Source organism: Phaethon lepturus, unplaced genomic scaffold (genome assembly GCF_000687285.1).
Source record: "Phaethon lepturus isolate BGI_N335 unplaced genomic scaffold, ASM68728v1 scaffold574, whole genome shotgun sequence".
NCBI lineage: Eukaryota > Metazoa > Chordata > Aves > Phaethontiformes > Phaethontidae > Phaethon > Phaethon lepturus.
In genome coordinates, this window is record NW_010533709.1 from 78091 (window position 1) to 99417 (window position 21327).

Here is a 21327-nt window from a genome sequence, read left to right on the forward strand (position 1 = left end):
TTTTAACGCCTTGTTCTGTGTTGCTTGATGCATACGGATTACATATTGAAATTGTCTTCTTTTTAAAGAATCAGAAACAATTGTAGAAGCCAGATTGAAAAACAACCCAGAATCGACAGACCCTCCAAAGAAGCAGGAAAAACAACATTTGGTCCGACAGGCCAGCACTGGAGTTTCCTTTGTTCTTATTACAACTCTTCTAATTATCCCTGTTGTTGTCCTACTGGCAATTTTAGTGTTTATTCGGTGGAGGAAGACAGCTGTCTATGGAGGTAACCATGAGTAACTGTAGAGAACAGACTTTTACTATTCCAGCTCAAAACGTTGCTGAGCACTGAGGGATGAGGGTATGAAGAGAGAAGCTTACTGTCTCTCTACCTTTCTGAGCAGTTACTGTGATGCTGTGTACAAACTAAGAATCAGCGTGAACACAGCAACTGCATCCCCCTATGCTTTTAATATTACATCTCAAGCCACTACCTTTTCAGAACATGTATCTAAAAACTTTAATTGCTGTCAAGCCAAAAACTGGTATCTCAAAAATTACTATAATATATTAATGTTATCATCTAGAAAACATAAATTTTAATATTCTGAACATAGCTTGATTTTCACTTTGGGATCTTTAAATTGTTGAGAACAAAGGATTCTGTGAGTATTATAAAGGTATAAGCAAAACATGAACAGATAACATTTAACAAGAGTTTGTATCTTTTTGTTCCCTACTACCTTGTGCATTTTGTGAGTCAGACAATTTTCCACAATGCATCTCCATCCATTGCTGAGAGAGCTTTAATTGGTACTTAAAATGCTATGTAAATTTGTTCTTAATTCATATTATATTATTTTTGAGGAACTGGTAGACTGCAGTATGAGTTTGATCATTACACTTGTTATTTTATATGGCATAAGTAGATTTATCAAGATATTCTCATCAAGAGAAGAAAACATACATGGAATAGACAAGTTCTGCCACTATCTAGGACATACTGACAGAGTAGGTAATTCAGTGATCTAATATTGCTGTGCATCTAAATTGGGTGTATTTTATTTGAAGATTTCAGTGTGCAGCTTCCTGACTCTTTGAGTTTAAACATGCTTAGCACATCAAATGTACGAACACTCTAGACTACTGCAGTACTGCCATTACTGGATATGATCTATAATAGCACCTTTGAATTCCATTTGGATTCAAGCAGTCGTTGAATTTACTGAATCAAAGAGCATGATACAGTTACATTGGTAAAAGTAAACTTCTTGCACAGATCTATGGAAACTGAGTAGTATATAGGAAAAGACAGTTTGGTCATAGCATTTAATTTTTCTCCAGATGAAGGATGGAAGGGGTTACCAGGGAAGAAGATACAGCTTGTGAGGGAGGAGAGAAAGTTCCTCCAGCATCCTGAAGAAATTCACAGATCACTGTCTTACAGAAAGCCAGACTTCTCTGAAGGGAAAATACAACATTTCAAATGCCAAGCTGTATTTTGCAGTGTGCTGGAATGTAGTTGTGCACATTATAAATTACAAGGTTCTTGTCCTTCCTGTAAACTCTTCACAGTAACATAAGTGAACAGTTGAGGGAATGAAATTCTCAGAAATAACTTACATGCAAATCTTCTTAATAGCTGAATTGGCTTAAAATGAACATTTGTTAGGAATTAAAATTTCACCTTAATCAAGAAGCTGAAAAGTATCAGTTCTGCTTCTTAGAGCTGCTGATTTGTTGAATGTCTATGTTTTGTATCAGAAAATATATATAATTATTTAATAATAGAATAAGATTTTTTAGCTTATTTTTTTAATCTACCTTATTTTTCAGCTGATGGGGAACACAAACTTGATTCAAGTTCCGGCAGAATTTTAGGCAGACTTAGAGGTAAGTCTAAGTCATTGAAGATCCTTTGAGAATGCAGTAACTGGAGGGTTTTTTCTGTATTCACTTCTAGTTGAATAACAGATTTGATGGAACTTTCTCAGAAGAAGGACTGGGGGCAAACCTGAGGTGTTTTGTGGAAATGTCTTTCATGACACCTTACATCCATCATTATCTGCCCGCTGAAGAGGGTGTCACTACCAGTGGGAGAGCAGTAGCTGTTATAATGAGTTATCTTTGGATCTGGTGAACGAAATGAAGCACTTCGAGATTACGGGCAAACTGGTGGGAACACAAATAGTTTGCGTAAAGACTTAATGAAACAATGCATGCTGAAAAAAAAATACTTTGAAACTTCTACTTCAAAGATGACTTTCCTTCCTCATTCGTAATCTCTATACTTAGCTTTTGTGGCTCATGTACTGATCTTAAAAACAGCTTCTGGAAGGACACTTAAAATAATCTCCACTATACTGTTGAATGAGTAGATAGATCTTTATGCCCTTTGCACAGTAAAGCAAAACTTATGACAAGTCTTTGCTTTCCACAGGGAAAGGCGGTGGTGGCCTTAACCTTGGGAACTTCTTTGCAAGTCACAAAGGCTACAGCCGAAAAGGGTTTGACCGACTGAGCACTGAAGGAAGTGATCAAGAAAAAGATGAAGATGATGGCACAGATTCAGAGGAAGAGTGTTCAGCACCTCCACCCCCACCAGCACCTTCATCACTCTGAAACTAGCCTTTGAGTTCTCCATGATACGATTCAACCCAGAATGTCAGATTCCTTTTCCCTTAAGCACGTTTAAGGTTTTGTGTATTTAATTGTAAACTGTACTAGTCTTTGTGGGGCTGTACACTGGTTTCTTTAATTTTTGTTTGGTTTTAGTTCTCTTTTTTAAGTGGAGGAATGTATGGAAGTTTCATATCAGTGCCGTTGGTTTTTTTGTGAACATCTTAATAAAGCCAACAGTCTTCTAATTGCAGCACTGATTTAAAGCAGTAGTATTTTCTCATATCAAATTTGGGGATCTTGTAAATAAGTATTACTATCTGCTTCATCAAACTTTTTCCCATAACTATTCAGCTGCCAATTTCTGTTTTGTGCCTTTCCTCTTCAATGTCCTTAACCTGTTGCAGTACAGAGAAAATAACAGTGCCACAAGAAAATGAAGCTGCTAAATCTTCTTCTATTTTTTTAAAATCACTAACATTATATTGCATTGAAGGAAATTAAAAAGTCTCTATTTAATTTTTTTTCTTCTTCCTAACTTGATGTGTTTCTGGGATGTCTTATTTTTAGATGGTATCACTGTTAGAACACTATTTTCAGAAGCTGAATGTAATTTGTGTAATAAAGTATTCGCAGAGCACTAGCTGTCGGAGTATACTTTGGAATTTTTGCATACTTTTAAGTTTTTGTATACAACTTTTGTAAAAGTTACACAGACCACTTAATACAGTAAAAGTTTTAATGTCTTCTACCAGCAGAGAAAACCGAATATTTTGTATGGAAGCTGGAAAAATATTTTTCTATGTCACAAGGTGGTTTTTTTAAAGACTAATAATTTACCTGCATGTACAAAGTCAAGCTTCAACATTTAAAGAGGAATTTCACTTGTATAATAAAACTGCAGGGTATTTACTTTAATAAAACATGGTCACAGCTAAGAGGAAACCTGTGTCTCAAATTAAATATGCAAATTAGTCAGGGTAGGCATATAATACTACCTGATTTGTAGTACTGATTTTCTTGTTACTCCACACTTCCTTTTTCATTCATACAACAGGATCCTCAATCCCATAATGCGCGCATTCATTGAACAGGAGACTTGGAGAAGACCTGCTGGATAATTATCCTGGCTGTATGAATCATCTGAAGTGTGAATCATGTGACCTCATCATGATTTACCAGCCTAGTTTGAGGATCAGAGCATGATTAATCTCCTTTTAAAACCTATAGTATGACCAGAGTGTACACAGCTGTAATTGTAACAGGTTTTTATGAAACAGGTTTCATTATGGTCATTGCAGGTGTTAAGCTTGAAAAATAGGCTTTAGGTTTCTTGTGGCAGCAGGTTTTGCAAGGTGGTTTTAAGGGAACAATGGTAATGGTAGTGGAGCAAAAGATAAGATTTCTTCCCCCAGGAAGATTTTATGAACATCCTTTTTCTGGAACAAAAACTTAAAATCCTTGACAGGTTGTTTCTTCTGTAGTGAAATCGCCAGGATAGCTTTTTAAAATGCTGGAGTACAGGCTTAGTTTCATGTGATATGTATTTAGTGCATACTCTTTAAGTTGCCTCATTTTCCTAATGTTACAATTAAAAGAGCTTGTGGTGGCACTGCTGTCATAGGTGGTGTACATGTCATCAGTTCAAAAAGACCACAGGCTTTTCTCAAAAGCGATCAGTAAGCCTGTATTTTTCTAACATTTGGATATCTCACATTATGTTGATCTGTTGTTGGGTCTTCTCTGCTTCCATGGTATTGGGTCAATGAAGATAATATGCAGCTGCCTCCTTCCTCCTTTCCTTTAGTTTTATTTTTAAAAGTGCTTTGTTGAGTGAGGAGTGGCCGAAGACAGTTTAATTGCAAGTACAAGCTAAAACAGATTAATTCAGCATTGGTCATAATCTCTGCTCTCTGGAATTCGGAGGCTGGTCTCTACAATAATCCTGAGCCGCATCAAGAGAAGTGTGTCGAGGGAGGTGATTCAGCCTCTCTGCTCTGTGCTGGTGAGACCCCATCTGGAGCACTGTGCCCAACTCTGGAGCTGGACAGTCAGCACAGAAAAGAGACGAATGTGTTGGAGCAAATCCAGAGGAGGGCCACAAAAATGGTCAGAGGGCTGGAAAACCTCTCCTATGAGGACAGGCTGAGAGAGTTGGGGTTGTACAGCCTGGAGAAGAGAAGGCCCCAGGAGACCTTATTTTGGCCTTTCAATATTTAAAGGGGGTTTGTAAGATGGACAGAGAGAGACTTTGCCAAGGCCTGTAGGGACAGGACAGCGGCCATGGTTTTAAACAGAAAGAGGTTACATTTAGATTGGTTATTAGGAAGAAATTCTTTACTACAGGTGTGGTAAGACACTGGAAGAGGTTTCCCAAAGAACTTGTGGATGCCCATCATTGGCACCGTTCAAAGTCGGGTTGGATGGAGCTTTGAGCAACATGATCTAGTGGAAGATGTCCCTGCCATCTTCCTGCCAAAGGCAGGGGGGTTGGACTAGATGATCAAGGTCTTTTCCAGCCCAAACCATTCTGTCGTTCTTTGATAACTGCATTGACAGGCAACCAACTACTTTCCAGCAGCAAGCAGATTTCAGTACCTCAATCTGTATGCTCTAATTTAATATGGGCACCGTTGCTGAAAATCTGAACCTGCTTGAAGGCACTGAATGTTCTTTTATCTCTTATTTAAGTTGCATCTTATGAAAATGATATACCAGAGACCTCATACTCCAATAGAAAATTCATATAAAAAGGAAAACAAACGTTCTATAATCATAGCTCTAATTTCAATAAGCCAGCAAACCATCCTCCATCCTATCAGGTTCTATGTGCTAATATTGTTATTTACGTATAAAATGTTGAATACTGGTTATTCAATCTTGGCTAGTGGATGTGGAGTGCATGTGTTTAATTTAGTTTCAGCAATTGTCCTAGTTAAAACTATGCTTTTTAATTAACAACATGGAATTACACATTTTAAGACTTCCAAGACATAACACTAACTTTCATGAATTGCAGATTTATCTTTTCTTAAGCCTTTTTAAGATTGAAGAATCTTGGCTATTGTAGAGGCTGAATATTTTCATTAAAATTAGGCTGACGAAGTAGCTAAGCACCTTTCCCTAGGGTAGTACTGTATCGAGCATCTCCCTGTTTTGAATAGTCTGAAATACTGGAATTGCAGAGTGATGGGAAGGTGGCTCCTTATCCACTGGTAAGCAGTGTCAGGCGATGTTCAGTAGCTCGCTGTGAACCAGCTGTAAGTGAGCAGACTGGGGCAATTGCAAGCCACCATGAGGAGGATGCACTCAACTGTAATGTGCAGGTTGTCACCCAAGTCACCCAATTAAATGGAAATTACCATCCCATTACCAAGCTGTCCTTGCCACAAGTATTATTAGGTGTAAATTGATTCCCTGGGAAGCATTCTTGATTAAGTAGAGTTTTCTAACTAAGCAGTGCACTGTAGTAGTTAATGAGGATTTATAGATCAATGCAGTAAGTTGCAACAGCTTCTTGTTTGCCAAAGCTAGATTTATTTATGTTTTAGCAGAACTTTTAGGTCAGTAATGTCTGTCATGCTACAGAGAATCAGGATCAAGTGTGGGTCATAGTAGAGAGAAGGAACTTTGTTGATTTCTATGTATCTTGCCACTCCAACACGTGTGGGAACTTGTTTGAAACACTACATATGTATTAGCAATACAAGCTGTGGGGAGCAGATCATTGCTTGAGCAATTCAAAAGCAACTTGTATTGCATATTAGGAAAGACTTTTAAATTTGAAAGACTGTGTTATGATGTAGTGCACAGTTTATGTGGATTCATGTAATGTACTAATAAAAAAAACCCAGAACCACATACCCAGGTAAATTAAGAGCTGAAATTAAGCCATTATATTTTCTATGTAAAATAGACACTAGTAAACCCTAGACTTAGAGCACCCTGATTTGCCTTTTACTTGTGTTTTTTTAATTCTTAAATGTGAAAATATTTTTTCTCCATTGTGAATTATCAAAACTCGTTAGCAACATTAGCGCTATAACTGCTCTTCAAACTCCTCTCCAATACCTGTGAAAAATTTAGATACATGAACATTACTGGCAGAAGAGGGGAGTTAACAAGTGTAGAGGATTTTAAATCTCCAGTGGCAGCTACTTATCCAAGTAAAACCTGCGAACTTCTTGCTGTTTCTGCACATGGTGGCTGGAAAACCTAAAGGAGCATCCAGCTGGCTTTATTACACTTATATTTGGAGATGTACAAGTGAGAGCTGCAGGGGAGTCAACTTGGAAGCTGCACTAGAATTTTCTAGATACTACAGGTCATGAAGGCACATTTGCTGAGCCGCTCCTTTCTTTAGTTCCTTTCTGCTAGGGTTTCTTATTATTTTGTTGCATGTGAAGGACAACATCCTGCAAGTGAAGCTCTGTTTGATTTCATTGTAAAACTTTAAAGAAAATACACAGATTATGAAGAAGCAATTTTTTTCTAGGGAACTGTCCCAAAAGTACCATTTTACAGATGCAGTGGAGCAATTTGTTCCTTGCAAATAGTCAGTGGTTGTAACTGTTCAGGAAAGTAGGGAAATTATTATTAATTACCAACTACATTTATTTTTCAAACTAACTGAAACATATGAGAAACTGAAATCTTTCACTCCTTTTTTAAATTACACTTTCAGAATTTTGTCAGAATGGGGATAAGGCAACCCACATACATACTCTACCGTAACAGGCTAAAGTTCATGCTACTTAACACGTAGGTTTTAAGAGCAGAACCCTGCTCTGGCCACTGCATTCCTCAATGCTTTGATACCCTCCTCGCCATGTTTGTTACTGCTTTCTTCAGCCATGACACATTCTAAAACTGCAGCTTAAGAGAAAATTGCTTTCATTAAAAAGGACTGAATCCCACAATTCTGCCATGTTTCCTTAAGTTGTGTCTCAGGTTGCACACTGTACCACACATAACAAACTGGAGGGATGGCCTTTATCCAGTCCAGGCACTTGTATGTGAGATCCTGCTCACAAGCAACCAAGGTTTAACGAGTACTGAAAAGTGCCAGCTGCAAAGCTGTATCAAATGTTTACCACAGTTGGCATTTGTGGTATAAACTACCTAATGCACAAGCAGATTATTTTTGTACTGTAACTAACAGTCATGCAGCCTTCACACAATGCAGGTCACATTGCTCTCAGAAATGTATTTGTGCTTCCATAATTACGAACTGGTCACAGTTTTTGCTGTAGCCACATGAAAATTTTGCTGAGGGTATAGTTCAGGAAAGAAAGACTCAGCGAAGCAAACCACTGGGCAGCAGTTTCTACAATCATCATGTACTTGCCATGTTGCGGTGGCAGAGTCAGTGCCGGGTGTGCAGGGCGCGCTGCGGCACGGACAGGCTGCCACTGTGTGACCATGTCCCCAGGGAGGCAGAGAAAATCAGGGCTCAAGCATACACTCCAAAATAAATCCCTAACGTCTGCAGAGTCAGTTATGAATCTCAAAAATTAAGTTTGCTAGTATAATACTGTAGCCATATGCTAAATCCTGTCCTGTTCCTATTTAGTCTGCTCACCTTTTCCTAGGTCTTTATTATGTGGAAGTGATAGATGATGTCTCTGACTAGATGAACATTCAAAATCAGTATCTGGTGGGGAACCCCATGTGTTATTTACTCCATATCACTGAAATTCTGCACAAAATATGCAACCGAGTTTTTTGTGGACTTTTCTATTGGGGCTTTTCATCACTGTGCCTGACAGCTTTGTGAAGGGTAATGAGTATTTTCTTCAGTATCTCTGGGAACTGACATGGTGCTATTCACTTTGTACAGAAGGAGTGAGACAGAGAGAGACTAAAGGCATAAATTGTCAAAAAAATCAGCTAATTTTAAGTACTGAATTTGTGAAATCTGATTTCTTCCCTTTTAACCTACTTACTTAGGTATCACTTTATATATTCAAGGCACTGCTTGCCACCAGCTGCAGCTCTGAATATTCCACCTCTGCTGATGAAAGCTCAGAGATTCTTGTCGAGCACACTGAGAAGGACCACACAAGTAACAACTGGTAAATTATGGAAAGTTGTATCCAACTGATCTGTGGACCATTGCACTGGCAATCTGTAGCAGGGCAGCACTGCCTGGCAACCTGTGAATGCTGTATTTCCTACAACCTATTTTTGCTACCAATGCAGCAAGGTTTCTGCAGATCCTTTTATCACTGTAACACTTCACACAGCATCAGGGTAAAATGGACTCCACATGACTGCAGCCAGGAGCCCTGTGGGAAGATAAAACGCAAACCCATCCTCGAAGCCTGTAGCAATGCCTACTACAATGGGACAAAAGAGTAGGCAGCTCAGGTAACCGGAGTGCACTTGTATTTGCAAATGTGGTCTTTGTCTCTGTACAAGTAGAGAGGAGGGAAGGAGAACTGCCTGGAGAATGCATCTCTCAGGAAGTAATTTTAAAACATTTGATTCTAGAACTAAGTTCCTGTCTGGTTACTTCTATCTGGAAGAGCCTTCCTTTTCAAATTAAAGCTTTTTGTGTACTGTCTTTAATTCCAAAGGTCTACATAGTTTGATTACCAAGACTTCCAGAGTAGGTCAGCAGGTCTTCTAATATGTGTAGGAAAGTGTAACACTCATTTCCTGAAGACACTGATAAATCCTGTTTGTGTCAATTTTAGCCTTCTAATTTAAAACAGCATCCAGTCTTTGTGACTTCTAACATGACATTTCCTTCTGTTGAATTCACACATCAGCAGCACACTCTCAGGCCAACAGACAATGACAGCTGCTGATGTGCCTTGCTGAGTTTCCACCACCTGGTGAGACTCCAGAGCTTGCGTGTTTCCTATTTAGCTAGCCCATTAAGTTAGCTGAAAGCATGCACTCCATTCCAATCCCAAAAAACATTCCATTATATGTTTTGAAAATACCAAGAAGGTTACGCTGCAAAGATTTTAACGCGAGGTCATTAGAGTAATGACGTCTGCTGCAAAAGGTCATTGATACAGATGTTGCATGCAAGCAAATGAGTAAAGGCAACTTATCTGGTTCTCAAAAGTGGTATTTCCCGATTTGTTAACTGCTTGCTGTGAAAATCAAATCATGACTCATTGGTGCCCTCCAGCAGGAAACATTCAGTTCTATGGAGAAGAAGGAAAAGATTTTAAAACATCTGTAGCTGGAAAGCAAGAACACCTTACCACAGAAGAAGCGAATGCTATACAAAAATTCAGGAAGTATTCAAAGAGAGAAATGTGTTTTATTCCACAGGAAAACGCTCTGAATGTTTGTACAGTCTTTTCACTAGCAGATATTTTTAATGGTGTTTTTCATCAAACTGTGAACTGGTAGGTAGTGCTACTAGCAAAATCAAAGGATAAACATTCATAGTTCTGTGCTGGGAGGTATCAGGAAATTTGCACTTTTCTTTCATGCTGTACCCTTCTATTCCTCCCCTCTAAACAACTTGCTACAAGGGGACACAACCTCTATTAGAAGACAGCATTTCTAAGAATTCATAAATCAAATACGTGTGCCAGTGAAAAAGAGTACAGATGGATATTTGTATATTTATCCAAGTTGTTTAAAATACAAGCCAAAAGTAGGCAGGTCATGACTCACTGTAGTCACAAGCATACGCTCAACAACCCTTTGCTATAGCAAGAGTACAAAGGGTTTCTCTGAGCTTCCCCAAGTGTGCTGCTTGTAATGTCTTGGGTTTCCTGGTGTATTTTTTTTTATAGTTTCCATTGAATGTTCTCCACATCATTAGTTTGAAACGCCTGTTTTTTATTTTGGTGAACCTCTCACATGCAAAGGCGGTCCCATTTAGGTGCACTTGAAGAGGCAGTAATGCCTGCCTGTTAACACAGTAGATCAAAAGTACCAGGAAGCCTGAATGACTATCATTACACAGTATGTTAAATGGTTCCTGGTTTTCCTGTGCCACTGTAGCAGTTTCTTTCTCTTCAATATAGTTTTACGAAGTACACAGCACTTACTTAATTACATTTCCCCAGAGCTTCCCCAGAAAATATCTCTGCTGTACTGTACACAAATAAGGAACTGATCAATTGAAGTAAAAAAAAAGATTGGTTTTCTTTTGCACCTAACAAAGCAGAAAGGAAACTTGCGGAAAGGTCCCTTATTCTCTGATTTTACCCCGACACTGATTTTTTTTTTTTTCCACACACTATATATTGATATATATAGCATGCATGCACACACACAATGTATCTAACAACGTAACAAATCCATCCTAGCAAAGGTCACTTAGTCAATAATCATAGTGGAAGAAACAAAGGTACATAGGAAGAGGGGTTGGCTTCAAGAGCCTGGGCCTCTGTTAAGGGTTAGCATAGGAATAGTTTAGGCTACGGTATCATTATCGTGCCATGAACCTCCAGTGGCAATGGCACACAGCACCCAAATTGATTATTTTCTATACTTAGGTATTCCAGGGAAAAAATACTGTATGACCACGGTGCTCATTACTGGAGAGAAAAAAATTAAATCAAAGTAAGACCACTGTTCACAATTACTGGTTACATCATATTTGCGTGTGGTATTTTTCCTGCTGTAACTAGTTTGACAGGCTTTCCTAGGTTTTGTTTGTTTGTTTGTTTTCAAACAAGACAAATGTATTTCAGCAAGCCTACTTTCTTTACTTCCTTGACTGCACTAGACTGATGACTATAAAGGTCAGCTGTCCTCAGAGGACAGCATGGTCTGCGGGTAATAGCAGCTAAGAGAAAGATGGGCTTCTCAGCTTCTGTATGTTTATCAACGCCAACACAAAGCTTGTTCATCTCCAAGTGCTCTGTGGAGCTGGCATAGAGGAGGAGTCCATAAAGACAGCATCCCCAACTGCCTCCCAGCACCCTCTTTCTGAAACAGTCTCAGTGGAGAAAAAGGATAGATGAAGGGCTGGATTTTCAGAATACACAAAATACTTTGGGTTTTTCTTTGAATTTTCAGATATAATCCTGTTATAGTGCTGAGCTCTTTTCTTACACAGCTGTGGCCCATGATATCAGACACAGTGTATATTAGGTATGAATTTCTATATGAGTCAGGTACCTAAACTGCTTTGAGGACCAAGTCTTGTTACCTAAGATTAACTGAAAACTCTTAATAAGTAGTACTTTTCTGCACCTGTATTGTAAGTCACATGACATTCAGCAGAAAATCTTCCACAGTATCAGACAGAAGTTGCTGAATTTCTAAATTCAGTTTTCTGCTAGTTTTCTTCCTCTTTGTGTCAGTCACCTATAAAAAGACCTGACTTGCACTCATCAGTTTTCCACATGAACTAAATCCTGTTCAGTTGACTTCTCAGCAGAAAGTCCCAACCAGTAACAACTTACTCAAGGAATTCAGAGAATATGTAACACCAGTGTTTCACCCTTTCTAGACCACTGTTAGTGGAAATCTCCAAACCTGTACTGGCTCTGGCATGATGTAACTATGAAGAAAGCATAAATCAATGCTGAATCCTCTTAAGGTTTTGACATGCCTGAGAAATGCTCACCATAGGAGGGTTTTGATGAGTGAGGAGCAGCTGAAGGCCTTGTTGTTTCATATGCAGAACATTACATGTACTTGATTTTGGCAGCTTTACTGTCTTATGAGATATTAGAGAAATTAAAAGCTGTAAAAATCAGCATCTGCAGCTTCTCAGAAAGAATAGCGAACTGTTTTATAAGAGAAAAGGATTCTCTACAATGGAAGCAAAATTTACATTAAGTTGCTTAGATTATATTCATCCCACAGTATCTTTACACATTAGGAATAGGTAACCTAAGGATTAATGAAAAGGTCATTACAGTGAAATGATGCATTATGTCCTGAGAGGATAACAGTAAGGTACAGCCACACTGCCATTCTACTGACAAAATCTGGAATTTAAATGCATGATGAGAACATGTGCTTTTACTAGGTTGTCCCTGTACTTTCAGTCAATGAGTGCTTCTCAACACCAACATAAATTAACTACTGGACACCTACAATGTTCTTAAACATCTAGAACATATGCTTTTACTAAGTTGTGTCTAAGGTTTTGGTAACAGAGCAATTCCTTCATAATGCCCATACAAATTAACCAGCGGAGACCTGTAGTACTCTTAGATTCATAAAGTAGGAAAGTAGATTTGGCTAAGGAACTTGGAGCTATTACATTTTGTTCAGTCTCCCATGGAAGTTCCAAACTATTTGGCAATGAAACATGACATAAGACTACGCTTAAGTATCCTCTATCTTGGTCTGTAGTGTCCAAGAAGCTGAAGGCCATTGCTCCAGCTTTGCAGTGTTTGATTCAATGCAATGATCTTCTGGCAGGTGAGACTGACGTTTACCATCTGTTGATTCCTGGTCTTTGCAGGCCACAGGTGGCATCTGCACAGCAGACATGAGATCTCTCGTGTAGGCATTTATTTCCCCTTCAGCAACAGAGTCTCGTTGGCTTGAATTATACGATCTTTCAGATAAGCCAATATAGTCATGGTCAACAACTACTGCACCTTGCAAAAAGTAATGGTTGTCTGTAAAAGAAAAGTAGACATTAAATCAGATCCTTCTAGTTTACCGAAAGCCATACTTAAAATGTTAGTGAGGTGCTAACTTACTTTTCAAAACAATTTCCATAAGAGGACAAGAATGTTTGAGTGACAGCAGTCTGATGATGTGAATTTCCTGATTTCACTGAGCATCAAATGTTTGGCTGTATCTCACTACATCCACAAAATAATGCTTGCAGTGCTCCACATTAAGAGTGTTTCTTTTCTAGGCCAATGACTAGCTTGACATCTGTCAGTCACCTACTGAACTAATACCTTAAGTGAATGGACATGCAAAATCTTCCATTTTTTGCACACACACACAGAAGTATGACTACTCCAAGCTCTTGCTGGTAAACCTTGAAGCAACACAAAAGGCTTTTTTAAGAAATAAAAACAGAAATGAAACAGTTTTATAGAATATCAAGACAACAATGGTGATTGCTAATGTGTTAGTACTATTGAGCTTTTCTTCTATCCAACATATGGTTAGTGTTTGACTTTTCCAAATGAGTTCAAATAAAATAAAACCACGAAAATCATAAGCCTAACTGTCAACATGGGGTTAATATTTCTGTTTTAGAAGATGAAGTTAGGGCCTATCCTCTTGCTCACATGAGGACCCTAGTGTGAAATTAAGTGTCCTGTTAAACCAGGAGAGCCTTTCAACAGCTAAGTATCTCTATACAGGGGGCTACAAATTCCTTTGTGAGATGTAGGTCCAAAGAGGGACCCTTTGTGGGAGCTATTGTGGAGGTGAAACATGGCCAGAAAAGTGGGGTTTCTGAACAGATGTGTCCTACGTCTGCCCATTTGCACTCCTGAATCATTTCAGCATCAGAACCAGAGGCATTCTCTTGAGTTTAATATTTAAGCCAAACTACACTCAAACAAGAAAAACAACATTCCTTCAGACACTTAAAGGTATGTGTGCATAAGGTGTCCTGGAACCTCTGCCTGGTTGTAAAGACACCCAAGTAGCAAGCACCAGGTACACACAGACTGCAAATCTGTGATGTCTGTACCAAGGGCTCTAACAATGCACTAACTCAGGATTTGTCTTTAGACCAAGAAGTGTTACAAAAGGTTATGAAAAAATGCCTTGCTTCCAACTGCCCATTCTTACCTGCAAAATACCTTTTTCCTCACATAAAAAAATGAGCACTTAATTTTCAGGCTTTGCCTTTCCTCTTTAAAAGCTACCAGATTCACACACCTAAAGTGCGATACACACAAGAAACACTTTGGATTTTCGGAGCAGGGTAAGCAAACACTTAACACTTACGAAGTTGGTAGGCAAGACCACAAATATCCTCACCTTAAAATGTACTTTTCCCACATTTATTTCAGAGAACACTGCAAATACTTTGTTCTCATCCAAAGTTATGCAAAGGGACAGCCACCAGACTTACAGCACAGCAATAGGAATAAAAATTCAGTTGCAGCTAAAAAAAGCCCATGCCTGCTAATAAACAGAAGTCTTTTCTTACAAAGATACACACGTTTCCTTACAGATGAAAGATGTCATTCACAATGTCATTCACTGCCCAGTTTCACTGCTCTTATCCAACTGAAATAATACCTTCTTGACTGCTGTTACGCTGTTTGATAAGGGCTGGCAATTACTGAGGCAAAGTCTGGTTTACGTCTCTATGCAATGTAAATATGCATGAATATCAGTCTATTTTTAAAATGTAAGTATTCATAATCCATTGAAATTTTTTCGCCTGTGTTAGACAAATAATCTTTAGAGTTTCTTTCCTTTCCCAGGAAGTGATTATGTTTACCTACAGCTACTGCAGCATTTAGTAGTGAACATATTAGGCTCTGATCCTACGAAGACAACTACATTTAATTTTATATTTATACTGGGACACAATTTACCAAGCCATTGTAATAGCTAGAGATTTATCTGCATGCTTGACATGCCTATGACTTCCTCCTTATGGATCAGCAATTTTATAAAGAACTAGAAGCCACAGAGTGACCATCCAACAGTAAAAGTAGTGTCCTGCAGACACGACATGACATCTGTCTCTTGGTTATGACATCTGTAACTGACAACTAGCATAAATATCATCTTCTCACATAAAATTCCAAAATCAGCTTCAGCTTTGCAAATCCCTCCACTTTAAGAGGTGGTGAAAGAAATTACCATCTCAGTGCAGTTTACACATTTTGGAGAACCAAAGCTTAACCACACATGCCAATAGGATGGGAAACATCCTAAACACTGAATATTAGTTTCTCTCAAAATGCCTGTGGTGACTCAAAGACAGCATCAACAGGAAAGAAACAACTGCCACTGTTTGATTAACACAGTAGCATTGCAAAGGAACCACTGACTGTGTACAAGCAAGAGTGGTGGTTGATTACCCAAGTCCTTCAGAATTTCTAGGAGTCCTATTGAACAGCATAACCATTTTATTTGCTCTGGTAAGAGAAAAAAGTATACTTCTTCAGCAGCACAATTTAAAATAAACTTTCTAAAATCACTTCTGTAATGTAGTCTGTCTTTTTTAAGGCATTAGAGGACACTTATTGTCAAAAAAGAGTCTAAATAGGTACCATCTGCACTAGTCAGACTCGGCAAAAAAAAAAAATTAGGTTTCCGCTGCACAAGCAAAAACTGTGAATCCTGTCTACACCAGAACAGGAACAGTCAGAAAATGCTCTTTGAATACAGTTCAGCCTAATTATACTTCTAGCATGTTTTCACCAGCCAGCATGAACAGGGCCAAACCACAGATTACAAACAACTTTAATGGAAGCTATTTTTAAACATACTTTAAACACGATTCATTAGCTCTGTTCCATGCTCCACATAGGTTTGAAGCCACTCACGGTCACTTCTCCTTACTGACAACTGCAATTATTACATTGTTACTTTAATTCATACTGGTAAGCCAATGATATTTGTTCAACTCTGATAATCTAACACCATGATGTGACAGACAACTTAAAAAACCCCCAAAGTTTTTTTTTATATACACACACACACACATATATATAATGTAAATACACACACACGTATATACCTTTTTCACTGGACCCTCTTATGTATGGTTTGAGGTGAGACATCTTGATGGGTCTTTTCAACCTGGATCCTGTGACATCTCTTAATATTGCACAGCCATTATCTGTGATATAATCTATAATACAAGGACCAACCCATTCCGACTGGAAACGACCATCCTTCCACCAGTTTTTTCTCTGCCTGAGAACTTCATGACCAACTTTAAGTCGAAGGGTATTTAATTGCTTTGGTTTCCTTTTGACAGTGATTTTGTTTCTAATCTTTTGCTCATCTGAAGTGTTTTTCTCCACCTGCAGAAAGATACACATGAACTACATTTTCTTTTTCCAAAAGTAATCATGTATTTTCGTAACATTGGTAAACAATGCAGAAGCATAAAGTTAAGCTGTTTTGGATGTGTGTATACATAATATGTAGGGCTGAAGAGTTCTGAAGAAATTGATTTTATCTTCATGAATCAATAGTCCATAGGCAATGGTTTTCAGCTCCTGTATATATGCAGCCCTCTAAGTCAGATATGACTCTTGGCAGTAAGTCTCTTAAAGTTACTCCCTCCAAGTGCATATGAGAATAGCTACACTGAAATCTCTGGATCACAGGCAAAAGGCAAAAAGAAAAGAAAACCAAACCACTCCACATTGCTTTAAAAGATTCGTTTTACTTCACCCTTCAAGCCTTTCCATCTTTATATTCGGTCTTCTTACCACTAAAATTTAAATATATAACGTTTACCTGGCAATCCACAGTCTTCTCTTCTTCCAGTGCTTGACTGACTTTTTTAGTTGCGTCAAATATTTTGGCAAACATACTGTATTCTCCTTCCACACATATATTCATTGGCACAACAACATGTGGGTTACGATTAAACATTTGGAAATACGGAGTGTTTTGATCTGGCTCCTATTTAAATGGGGAGCAAAAAGCAAGCAATTTTAGCATACAGCTTTGCAAATATTTTGAGGGACTTCAGTCAAAAGAGGAAGAACCTCCACGTACCAAATTTGTCAAATTGAAAGCATAGGCAATAGCAGACAAATGTTCATCCCAATCATTCGGATGGTCAGTGCAGTATTTGTTAAGGAAAGCCTTGACTGTCTTGCATGTTCTTTCATTCCTATCATCTGTCTGAGGATAAGACAATACAATCTGTTTCATTCCAAACAGTGCAAACAGTTCTTCATTTATCTTCAAAAGAAGAAGAACACAATTACTGAAGGCTTCCCTCTTCTGTATCACAGTTCAAGTAAACTAACTCAGTACTTTTCCATTCCTTTTGTTGATATGATCGTGACTGAGCAAAACTCTTGCATACATACTACCACCAAACAGTCCAGGGTTGAGAGTGAGACCGAAAGGAATTAGTATGGCTTTGGAGCCAGTAATTGATAGTTTCTAAACACATTTCTGCCACTAACTCAATTTGTCATTTCCTCTGTATCACAGTCTTTTGATTTCATCATCTCTGAGGATCAAAGCGTGAAAAGTTCTTCATAATTACTATAGGCTAATGTCAAAACCACCCTTAGCTATCTGCTATGCTGGACAATATGAATGAATGAAATACAGGATGTTGGAGTTTGAAAGCTTGGGCCAGTTAATCTGAGTGACAAAACTGGCACTATGACCACAAGGAAATAATTTTGCTTTGTTCTTTATCCAAAGAATAAAACCCCAAGAAACACTGTGTAATGTTATAAATGCAAATAATTGGTTTGTCATCTTCTGTATGTGCTAACTTTTTTTAATGAAATATGTACAGTCTTTTTCAAAAGTTGTCTAAAATTCAGATTTAATACAAGACAAAAATGTATTTTTTCTTAAAAAAGAAACCAGCAATGTAAAGACTTACCTGATAAACAAGCTCCTTCCCTTGATCAATAGGCATTTTTTGAGGTGGCCCATATAAGAAAAACACATTTATGATTGCCTTAGCAATTTCAGCTGCTGAAATGTCATGCAGTGGCAAGATAACAGCCCATCTTGTAAACAAATCTGTCATAATTATGATGTACTTGTGGCTTCTGCTGGTAACATGAAAAGGTCCCATTAAGTCTATAGCAACTGCTGTCCATGGGTCCTCTGCTTTGATAGGGTGTGGTTTGGGTGCTGTGGTGCTTGTATTCTTTGCAACTTGGCAGTGCTGGCAAGCATACACCTAGTGCAAAAATCAGGTAAGATGCTATCAATAAAAAGCAATGTTAAAGGTTTAAGAGAATCAGCAGGATCATAAATCTCCGCTATTCTTCCGTAAGTTAGGTCAGACTAGGCAATGCAAAAGAAATTAATTTTATCATCTTTCTTATTTTTTCTCCTTAGATTTTTCAGCCCCAGCATAAAAACAAAACAAAACCAAACAACAGTGAAGGCTGGGAGAAGGACACATGCAGGAATTCATAGCTGAACTCTCCTGATCCTGAAAACACCCTGCTCTTTCAAGCCCACTGTATAAATTTTAATACCAATTATCACCTGTAAATGGTAAAGGAAGTATGAAGCAGCTGGCATAAAGAGAAAGTCCAAATCATTCCACTTTTGGTGCTGTGGCTGAAAAACACTGGCAGTATACATAATCTTCAATGTACAATATGGATCAGCTTTATCTACAGGACAGAGCCCCTTTTGTCGAAGTCTGAACTGAAAGCAAAGACCCATTTTCAGTTCGTGTTACAGTTGTGCATGAACTCAAATTATTCAGGTGATGCAGCAAGCTGATAACAACAGTAATTGGGCTGTAAAGGATATTTACATACAGTTTCCTCAAGGATCACGTCTATGTATCTTTGGGTGAAGGAGGAGAAGGAACTTTCCCAAGCAGTGATTGTTTTTAGCTATTTCTTGAACACACCTAATTGTAAGGCAGAGCCATCATTTTCATATTTTTCTCCACCAGCAGCCACTCCAGCCACATACCCTTGGGATGGTACACTGCATCCTAACAAAGATACAGAAGAGTCCTTGCAAGAGAAATACCTCCCAAAGACCAGGTGTGCCCCGCATACTTAAAGGCAGTATGGCTCCCCACCACGGCATAACATACAGCAATATGCAAGCCACATGCTCAGTAGCAAAAGAAAAAAGGAAACACTAGGCTTTGGCAAGACAGCCATTTAAAGTTTGATTGTAAGCTTACATTTCTGCATCATAAAGCAGTGTTGTATCAAAGTCACATAATTACAAAATGTTTGTAACAAAAACCACAATAAAAAAATCCTGCAGCTATGAGACCATACCCACTGCTTGACGTCATTTGTTACAGAGGTCCAGTAGTAATTAGATTCCACTAAAGTCAGCGTCCTTGATATGCCATGATGAGTGCCAGCAGTATTTTCGTGGCATTTCTCAAGCACCTTTTTCTTCTCTTCATCTGAAACAATTACCAGGCGCATTTGTTTTCTGTCTTTTCCAACATAGAACAATTTATTTTCTGAAAGAAGAAAAGTACCAGCAAATTATATGCAAGTGCTTTGTCTTTTGTTTAGTTTAGTAAACTACTGGGCATGATTCAGTACAGAATTTATAAATCAGTTTCAGTTAAATTCTGTGTAAATATAGCTTTTTGTTTACTAATACTTTAATTATTTCCTCCAAAGAGCCAACTGTTCATCTATGTTTATTAATCTGGACATGAGGCATTACAGGGGCAAGTCAGAATGCAAACAACATTCCCACAGGAAGTCTGACTGAAATACAAGCTAATGCCAAGGGTAGGAAGGGGAGGTAGGATGTGTTATGAGACTTACTGTCTGCCTGCCAGCAAGCAGCTATTCACAGCCTTAACTCCTCCCTGCCTTCCCTCTACACAGACTTGGCAGGTTAAATGCGATTGAGAGAGCACAGCAGACTAAAAGGCTCATGTACCTCCTCACAGGGATGGAATAAAACTAGGAAGGGCCAGGAGGCTCTGAGGTAACAGATGGCAAAGCCATCCTTGCACTTCCACCCAGCCAAACACAGCATCCTCCATACCTCCATACCAAGTGAGCATTCCTTGTCTACAGCTGCAGATCTGGATTTCCCTTTCTGTAGTCCTCTGAATTAGATTGCAATAGCTTTGCATTTCCCCAGTATCTAGAACAAGGTTTGACTTTCAGATAGCTATATAAACCCCTCCTAGAAAGGACTAAAGCAGATTGAGTTTCCGTTTCTGTAAACATCCTGTTATATATTAAGAAGGGTTAAGTAGAATGTTTGTTTCATAGATAATGCATATTAAAATCACAGTATGCTGCAGAACAGGATCCCACTTTCACTTATTTTCTATCAGCAAGTCTTCACCTAAAAATCTATTTTCAGAGTAGTTTCAGAGAATATTTTTACCTTCGAAAACAAATTTTTTGGCTGCTCTCCTGATTCCACTTCTTTCACTTGATAATGTTGTGGGATGATACTCTCCTGTACGCTTGTAGTATGCGATCTGCTTCAGGTGGAGCCCACCATTTTTTCCACTACGGACCATTGCTAATCTGAACAAAATGAACAGTATTTGTTAGGACGCAGCAACTGTCAGAAAAGCACATCTCCAATTTTTAATGGTTTCTTTGTAGATCAGTGGTATCCTGATAATGTAGCATCTGAAAGAATGTGACACCATCCACTGCACTGCTCTTGATCTCCCTGTGCTATCAACTTAAGCAATAAGGAACAGTGCTTGACACGCTACTTCTGTTCTGTGCAAAATTGGTTTTGTCAACCTTAAAACTTGCAAGCAATGGGGGACTTCCACTATATTCACTGGACAGAGGGTACAGAAATGAGACCAGAAAGAAAGAAATTGCTCTTTTCATTCTTAAACCTTTAGATAGCTCTCAAATGCAGGTATGCTGGAAATTATATGTGTCCAAAGAGCCACCCTAGTTGAAAAAAAAACAAATTGACAAATACGAAAAAAAACAACTGCCAGGACAGAAACTGACAGAAATTTATTTCATTCATTATTTCATCTGTCAATTAGATTCTGAAGTCCCAAACCAGACCCCGCATGTAAGGTAACAATTCATTCCCTGACACAGGCTGACTTCCCTGATCACATTAGTAAACTAAAATGTCGTTAGTAAAATGCGTCATTGGTACGTAGGAAAAGCTTGGGTCTAGGAAGAATAGCATCAAAATAA

The 21327-nt window shown here is 38.4% G+C and overlaps 2 protein-coding genes across 5 annotated transcripts in view; one reads left to right on the forward strand and one right to left on the reverse strand.

Annotated features, from left to right (window-relative positions):
- Nucleotides 1–3245, forward strand: part of PAM (peptidylglycine alpha-amidating monooxygenase) — a 78863-nt gene extending 75618 nt beyond the window's left edge. For 2 of the 4 annotated variants that reach the window (XM_010285259.1, XM_010285262.1), the window contains 3 exons: nucleotides 69–272; nucleotides 1823–1879; nucleotides 2427–3245. In XM_010285259.1, the coding sequence (XP_010283561.1) occupies nucleotides 69–272; nucleotides 1823–1879; nucleotides 2427–2608 (443 nt within the window). In that variant the 3' untranslated portion in view covers nucleotides 2609–3245. The remainder of the gene's footprint in view (nucleotides 1–68; nucleotides 273–1822; nucleotides 1880–2426) is intronic. The other 2 variants (XM_010285260.1, XM_010285261.1) reach the window with 2 other exon arrangements.
- A 9620-nt stretch (nucleotides 3246–12865) lies between these two features.
- On the reverse strand, nucleotides 12866–20676 carry GIN1 (gypsy retrotransposon integrase 1). Its single transcript, XM_010285263.1, has 7 exons — nucleotides 20534–20676; nucleotides 19447–19640; nucleotides 18066–18371; nucleotides 17213–17401; nucleotides 16949–17116; nucleotides 16218–16506; nucleotides 12866–13164 (listed from the first exon to the last, which is right to left on the reverse strand). Exons 1-7 carry the CDS (start codon nucleotides 20670–20672, stop codon nucleotides 12866–12868), a joined length of 1584 nt encoding a protein of 527 aa, XP_010283565.1. The 5' UTR covers nucleotides 20673–20676.
- Nucleotides 20677–21327: the final 651 nt, after the last annotated feature.

Coding starts and splice junctions, on each gene's coding strand:
- GIN1 (XM_010285263.1), bottom strand. CDS start 20,672: ATGGTCCGTAGTGGAAAAAATGGTGGGCTCCACCTGAAGCAGATCGCA. Junction 18,372..19,446: donor CAAATGACGTCAAGCAGTGG/GTATGGTCTCAT, acceptor TTTTTGCACTAG/GTGTATGCTTGCCAGCACTG. Junction 13,165..16,217: donor AAGAGGGTCCAGTGAAAAAG/GTATATACGTGT, acceptor TTTCTTTTACAG/ACAACCATTACTTTTTGCAA.